This window comes from Stegodyphus dumicola, chromosome 8, assembly GCF_044657685.1.
Source record: "Stegodyphus dumicola isolate Sdum_Otavi_A_Nest chromosome 8, ASM4465768v1".
Lineage (NCBI taxonomy): Eukaryota > Metazoa > Arthropoda > Arachnida > Araneae > Eresidae > Stegodyphus > Stegodyphus dumicola.
In genome coordinates, this window is record NC_140775.1 from 3,260,324 (window position 1) to 3,267,730 (window position 7,407).

Sequence of the window (7,407 nt, forward strand, 5' to 3'; positions counted from 1 at the left end):
TTAATCTTAATGTGACTTAAAACTAACTTAAAAGTGAGATCTTAAATCTCCTGTGGTGAGAAACAGTTCTAGACATCCTACTTCACTGAATTTAATATTTTTTTCACATTACGTTATGAATGCATATTCTGTGTTTGCTTAAAATTGATGATGAATATGGCGTAACTTTAGCGACGGTATCTTTGTGCATACGTTTATGTGCTTTTAAGTATCTCATCACATAGAAAGATGCACTGCAAGATTTGCATTATGTTTAAATATCTATATAATATGGATATGTTTAAATATCCATCTCGGTAATAAAAGCAAAAGGAAAGAAAGCGAAGTGCAAGCTCTTTGATTTAAACAAACTGCTAACAATTGACGAGATACACAGTTGGAGGAGAACTAGAAATAGAGCCAACAACGTTTCAGGACTGTCATGTGATATAGTCAATGACAGTAAAGATAAGCATTTTGCGTTATCTATCTTGAGATGCCTGTTGCAGTATGGCTCTAGAAACTTCTGGATGAATTGGTCACAGGGCTTCGAAAATAGGTTTTCATGTCATAACGAACTTTGCATTTATCTTGCATAACACATCCTGCAGAGTATGAATACGGGTCTGAGAACAAGAGAGCTTGTGAATCAGGTGCCAGACTTTGCAGTTAGCTGAATTACAAGTTAGTGTTTATCCTGAGAGAGCGATTTAGGAAACTTTAGAATTTATTTCATGAGCTAAAAGTGAATTGCTAAATATCCCTATTCTCCTTGATTTGTTTTCAGCCATTTTTGTTCTGTGTGTAATAGTATTGTGGCTATTCTCCTAATAAATTGTTCATACCATCCTGCTTATCTGGACTCATTATTTAAAGAAACATCAACAATCCTATCACCTAACTGGACAATGATTACGTATGTGATAAATGTGTAATTCACATTTACAGTAGAATAGTTATTATAAAGCATGACTTTATAAATAGATTTAATGTATGCGTAGATTAAGTATAGAATAAATGCATAGCTTAGATATACAGTAGAACAGTTATAACAATTTTATTAAATTTATAATAAGATACATAATTAAATTAAAATGAGACATCCAGATTAGTTACATAAAAATCAAATAATTTGTTATAAATACACAAATTTTAAAAATACTTAAATAGCATTATTTTCTTAAACATTATTGACTTTTCTTTTAAACTTTTGGCATTCAATTCACTGCAATACAAATGATCATAGCTGGGATCTGAATTAACAATTAATTGATTTAATAAAATAGGTTTGGTATTATTTTTTTCTGCTGTTGAAGAATTTCCAAAATGTACTTTTTTACACACTTTTCGTTTTTTAACTGAATAAAATCTTTTTTTGGGGAACAATTTTTTTATTTGTTGGTTCTTTTGAAATTGAAGCATGTGCTTTATCTAACAAAGGAACTTCTAATAAATGTTCAATTGCATTTAAATGCTTTTTTATTTGTGTAGCAAGATTAATGTCCATATTTTCAATGCAGTTTAATTTTTCAGAAATTGAAAATGAAGATTGAATAAGTTCACTAATGCATGTTTTACTTACTGTTAAAGATTCATAATTATTCCTAGTAGGTATTCTGTTTAGAGGGCCTATATAAGGTTCTGTCTTTTTTTCAGACATGATTACAAAATGTATATGTTTACACATATTATTTAAAATAGAATAATCATGGCATGTACATTTATAAGCTTTTAAACAGCATGAACAAAGTCTACAAGTTATGAGGCATAAATCATTACAAACATGATCTCTGATAATTTTATAAGAATTTTCTCCCAGTTCTGATGAAACATCCCATATATCATCTTTTTTTACACAGTTAGCATTTAAAAGCTCAGCAGCTTTATGACGTTGAAATGTTTTTGTTGTCTTCTTTGTTATTTTTCCTTTCTGATATTTTATGTAAGTGTCAAACTTTTGATCATTGACAAGATTAATTAACTCGATGATACATTTATCAACCCGTTTGGTTTTCTTCCCATCTAAATAAATATATTTTAATTTCCGATGAAATGTTTCAACATACATATTGGTGTTGATTTTAGCCCCTTTTCTGAAACAGTATGCCCACATTTTGGCTCTTTCAAAATAGTATGTCATAAAATATTTATGGAATTCTCGTGTGTCTTCATCTTCACATAGTTGCTCAGAAAATGTTTCTAACATTTTGTTGAACATTTCTTCATCTAATTCATACATTAAAGTTTTTAAAGTTTTGTATACTGCTTGTCTTTTATGTTTTGGCACAGAATTCAAATGGCCTTTCCATGCTCTGTCCACATGCCAAGCACATAATAATTTTTGGCAAGAACCAAATGTATGCTCCCATGCATTATAGAACATGGGAGCATCATCGCTCATGAAAACCTTTGGCTTGATATCAATGATCTTTTTGATTCAGTTAAAAAAGTTTACCAAAATTTTTTCTGATACTGTTGATGATATTAAGAAAGCAACTGGTATGCCCTCTTCATACTTATCAACGACAAGCAATGTTACAAGTTCAATTCCATGTGTAGAATCAATACAGATTCTATCATTACCAAATTCTATCAACATTTTTTTTGAAATTCTGTCATTATTGCTAACATGAAATCATTTTCGTTTACATTTGCATATTTTTCTCCTTGACGTTTATACATCAGAATGGGGTTGAATTCCATTTGCGACATCGTATTAACCCAGGACCAAACACTTGTCTCATCATCTGTTAAAATTAATCCTTTAGAATTAATGCTCAGACCAAACTCCCTTTTAATGTTATGCAGGTCTTTTCTCGTTATTAACTGTTTTGTTTCAATATCATCTCTTGAAGAGAATTTTGCATCTTGCAAAATTCGTTTCTCTTCCACTCCCTGCAATAATTTACCTGAAATAATTTAAAAAGATAATTAGGAGATAAAAATTATATATACTATATGCAAAATAAAGTTTTTCATTTATATGAACTTGAAAAGAAAATTTTATATTATTTTATACCTACTAAATATGAATTCCATGCAAACAATGGTATGACATTAGAATATCAGCTTGCAACTGAATTTTTTTTTTTTAATGAACATTTCATTGCCCTAATCAATTCTTTCAACAATATATAAAATAGTAAGTGTTTTGAAATTTGAACATCAACTTAAGGAGTACAGCAACTGAGACCAATATTTATCCAGTGCTTTTTGCATTTCTGCCTTATACGACACAAGCAACATAAGTTGCAATGTTTCAGGAAGTGAAATGTTGGTACCCTAAGTAGAAGCCGGACATTATAAAATTTGATTTTGAAGCCGCAGCCATCAATAGCTGTATGTTAGAATTTCCCAGTTCGACTATATTCGGTTGTAACTTTCATTTTAATCAATGTTTGTGACATAAGATGAATGGGGAGAAATGGGTGTAATAAGGGAATATAAAGAGAACGAAGATATAAGACATGTCTGTAGAACGATTTCTGCCTTAGCTTATTTGCCAATAGAACATGTAGATGATACTTAGAGCATTGTATAGGGAAAAGCTTTTAGCATTGACAAACTTACCACATTCATTGATTCTTTTGTCGAGTAGTGAATGGAAAATCAAAATATGCCCATTAAAATACGGAATGTACATGGACAGCATCATAAGACAAATAATTCTGTTGAAAGGTGGAATTCTAAATAAAACACAATCACTGGCAGAAACCAGCCTATTGTGCACTTATTAGTTAAAATACTAAAAGAAGAAACACAAAAAAGTGTCTTTTAATTTGAAAGCCAGAGTATTAGGCGACCCTGAAATAACAAGGAAAAAAGCATATGTAAAATTGGATGAAAGAATTAAAAACATCCTAAAAGAATTCGAAACATCAAACAATTTAGAAAAATGTCTAAAATCTTTAAGTTTTGTAACTAGGTTGGACTAAATTGTAAATTATATTTATGCCTTTATAATAAAGGATAGCTAGTATTTATTTACTAGTATCTGTTTTGTATATTTTACTTCTAATATTTATTTTTACTTACATTAATGCAGCTAATTAATTTTATGGTAACTGCACCTGTTCTAATATTTGACTCTAAAATACAGTTTTCCACAAAATCCCTGAAATTTTTATTTTTATTACATTTTATATTTACACAAAAGTTTTTATTTTTATTACATTTCGCTATGTTTAAAATGCATTCGCACTATAATATCATAACAATTTAAATACATATAAATAATTAAATATGATTGGCAAAAATGTATTTATCATTGTAATTCGATAATCGAGTGCAAAAACAGAAAACATCGGTAAAAGAGATTTGCCACTTAAAATACTGTTTTAAATTATATTTGCAATTTTTAAAAGTATTTATTTACTTATTTATCTGCACCCTTTATCTGTTCTAAGATGGGGAAAAGATGTGCAGCTCTAACCACGATGAGTTTCGAAGTGTCTGCTCTGATCGTGAAATTGTATGTGTCCACTCTGGCAACGTCCAGTGTAGCCACACCACCTGTTCACAAATGTGACAATAGATTACTGGCGAAAACTCTAAACTGACTATTAGCTCATGAGTATAATATAGTTACTGAAAAATGTAAATATCATGACAGATGTATCTTATATACTAAAAACTAATGGAATAAAAAAAGTATCTTTAAATTTACAAATATGCCTATACAGTAGATTAGTAAGAAATATGATACTTAATTTAATAATAAGAAAAACAATTGTTACAAATCTCAGGTTACTTAAATATAGATAATTAATCACTTTTATATAAATATTTAATATGCTGTTCATAAATACAAGAGAAAACAATTTACCATAATTTTAAATCAGGCAAAATATTAATCTTAGTTTCATCTAGATTTTGAATCAAACTTCAGCATTTTCAAGGTCCCTCTTCTTCAAGAGAATTATCCAAATTTATATTAAAAGCAGTTGACAGAGAAACACAAACGTTGAACCATTCAGATAAAACAGTAATGAAATATAACAAATTAAGATATTAGAATTATAAATGTGTTAATTCCTTCATAACACATTTAGAATTATAATATCTTGGTTTTACATGCTTCATTATTATTTTCCACAGCAGACAGTGTTACGTTCATCTTTACTTTGCTTTACCCACTCCTTCCATTTTGCAAAAGTTTTGTACTCCTGAAGAGATACCTGTGTCTGATTGTCCTCAAAGCTGATAATTTTATTTAAAATCTATGCAAATTAAGTCTGCTGTTAAGCCTAATTTTAAATTTCACACTCGCGTGTTTCTCTCCCAATCTGAATTTTCCATGAATGATTTTCGTTATCAACTTCATTAATATTAAAATTCATTCACTTTTGGAATTTTGAACCACCTGTATATTAATGACAGCTAGAAAGGCTCCAACTGCATAAGTAATTATAGTTTTATTTAAGAGAAATTAATACAATCAAAATACGGTCTAACACATAACTTGCCTGCTATACTTTGCTTTTCTTGTTTAGGAATAGGAAGATGACAAAGGGATTTTTCATGCTTGTAATGTTCTTTAAAATATACAGCTTCAAAACGATTGCCAAAATCTTTCAGTATGACAGTAGCTGTGCAAGAGAAACCTGTTTTGGAAGTCCCTTGTGCTTTGAGCTGTCTTTCACCTTTGCCTTTTGCTTTGTATGTCCCACTTCTATTACAGCAAAACAGCGTCCTGGTGTAATTTTTATATTTCTGCCCAGATGAATCTACCACAAAATGAGTCTTTGTTTTTCTTTCTTCATCCGATAGCCATGAATAAAAGTCTAATAAATAAATAAATGTATAAATTTTCATAATAAGGGCATCTGATTAGTAAATAAAAATATGCAGATTGCAGCCACTCAGAAAAATAATCTTAATTGTTAAAACTATAGTGTTCTGAAATTATATGTTTCAAAGTAATTAATTTGTTAATTTTTTCAAATAAATGCATATTTGTGTGCTGAAACAGCTTAAATTAATAATACCATATATATGGTGTTTCTTCAAATAAATGTATTGCTGAACTAGCTTTAATGAAGTTATTTAATTTTAATGTAAAAAGATTAAGGACTTTATACAGAAGTTACGCAATATATTTTGCTTATTTATAATTGAACTAGGAAAACAAAATAATAAAAAGTTCATTGCATACCTTGCTTTTTTTGAAACTCCAGTTTTATACATTTGGTCATATTGCTGTAATTATGACAAGTCTCTAAGTGAGATCTTAAATCTCCTGTAGTAGGAAATAGTTCCCGGCATTCGTCTTCGCCGCATTTAATATTACTTCGCCTTATATTATGGATACGTATCCTATGTTTAGCTAAAGAATTTTTTGTACAAAATTGCTTCGTACAATACGTACACGAAAATGGTGCAACTTTATTATTTAAATTCGTGTATTCTTTGTGCATGCGCATAAAAAGATGAACTGCAAGATTTACATTTAAACATATCCATTTTGATAATAAAAAAAAAAGCAATATCCTTGATTTAAACAAACCGCTAACAATTAGCGAGAAACACAATTGCAGTTGGCGAAAAACCAGAAATAGCGCCTAAAACCATTTGCCTAAAACGTTTCGGGAGTGTCACGTGGTATACAGCCAATGACAGTGAAGATAAGCATTTTCCTCTTCTGGTCTTGAGACGCCTGTTTTTTGTAAGTCCGTTACAATTATGCGACTACAAACGCTGACGGTTTACGGAAGTTAGCGGGTCTCACGTGACTGGTGGCAACAATACGTCACAAACTATTTGTCTGGGTTACTATAATTGGCTGTTTTCCACTTTTTTATGTGAATTTCGAGAAGTTTAGTTTATAGAAAATCCTTAATATCATCATGTGAACAAACACCGATGGCAAAAAATTATTTGGTAACTACATCCATTACGTATTGATAAATGTTTCGACATGATTACATATAACTGCATTAATAACCAAATAAAACAAACTTAGATTACAAATGCGTTATGTAATGGAGCATGTAACTAAAACTTCAGAATTGTAGAATCCGGAAGATTTTTTTTCCAAGTTAGAAGTATAACAAAATACGAGCAGTGTTCTAATAATTTTTAAATCTTCATATTCTTTAATATTACTGCTGTTTTTGATAACATGATCATAACATAATTGATGATCATAACATCATTTAAAATAAAATCTAATTTAAAATAAAATCTAGTAATTCTGCTGAATACTGCTTTTCATGAAAGCACGAGAATATTTTAATGGGATTATTAAAGTATCTGTAATAAAGAAAAAAAAAAAAGTAGGTTAGGAATAAACAGTAAGTAAAAGGAAGATTACTAATAATATATATTAACTATTGTATATATGTGTAATTTTGTGAATTGTGAAATAATGATATTTGTTCATTTTATAATTTAATAAATAAAAATTGTGAAAAAATTATATTTGTTCAA

At 29.3% G+C, this 7,407-nt stretch overlaps 2 protein-coding genes across 3 annotated transcripts; both read right to left on the reverse strand.

The window, feature by feature from the left end:
• Positions 1-1,015: 1,015 nt before the first annotated feature.
• Positions 1,016-2,418, reverse strand: LOC146995619 (uncharacterized). The gene has a single exon (XM_085821510.1). It carries the CDS (start codon positions 2,378-2,380, stop codon positions 1,334-1,336), a length of 1,047 nt encoding a protein of 348 aa, XP_085677636.1. The 5' UTR covers positions 2,381-2,418; the 3' UTR covers positions 1,016-1,333.
• LOC118192778 (uncharacterized) lies at positions 2,384-6,543 on the reverse strand. Of its 2 annotated transcripts, XR_015042460.1 has the most exons (3): positions 6,134-6,543; positions 4,355-5,762; positions 2,384-2,888 (listed from the first exon to the last, which is right to left on the reverse strand). XR_015042460.1 is itself a non-coding variant. In XM_085821512.1 (2 exons), the coding sequence occupies exons 1-2, from the start codon at positions 6,399-6,401 to the stop codon at positions 5,398-5,400; spliced, it is 633 nt and encodes a 210-aa protein (XP_085677638.1). In that variant the 5' UTR covers positions 6,402-6,543; the 3' UTR covers positions 2,895-5,397. The 2 variants fall into 2 exon arrangements, 1 of the variants encoding a protein (XP_085677638.1); XM_085821512.1 differs by lacking the exon at positions 2,384-2,888 and having other exon boundaries at positions 2,895-5,762.
• Between the last annotated feature and the right edge of the window lie 864 nt (positions 6,544-7,407).

Bases quoted from the DNA above. Each gene is read 5' to 3' on its own strand.
- LOC118192778 (XM_085821512.1), bottom strand. From the start codon at position 6,401: ATGCGCATGCACAAAGAATACACGAATTTAAATAATAAAGTTGCACCA. The intron at 5,763-6,133 runs GTATGCAATGAA...TTTATTTATTAG, and splicing joins GGAGTTTCAAAAAAAGCAAG to ACTTTTATTCATGGCTATCG.
- LOC146995619 (XM_085821510.1), bottom strand. From the start codon at position 2,380: ATGAGCGATGATGCTCCCATGTTCTATAATGCATGGGAGCATACATTT.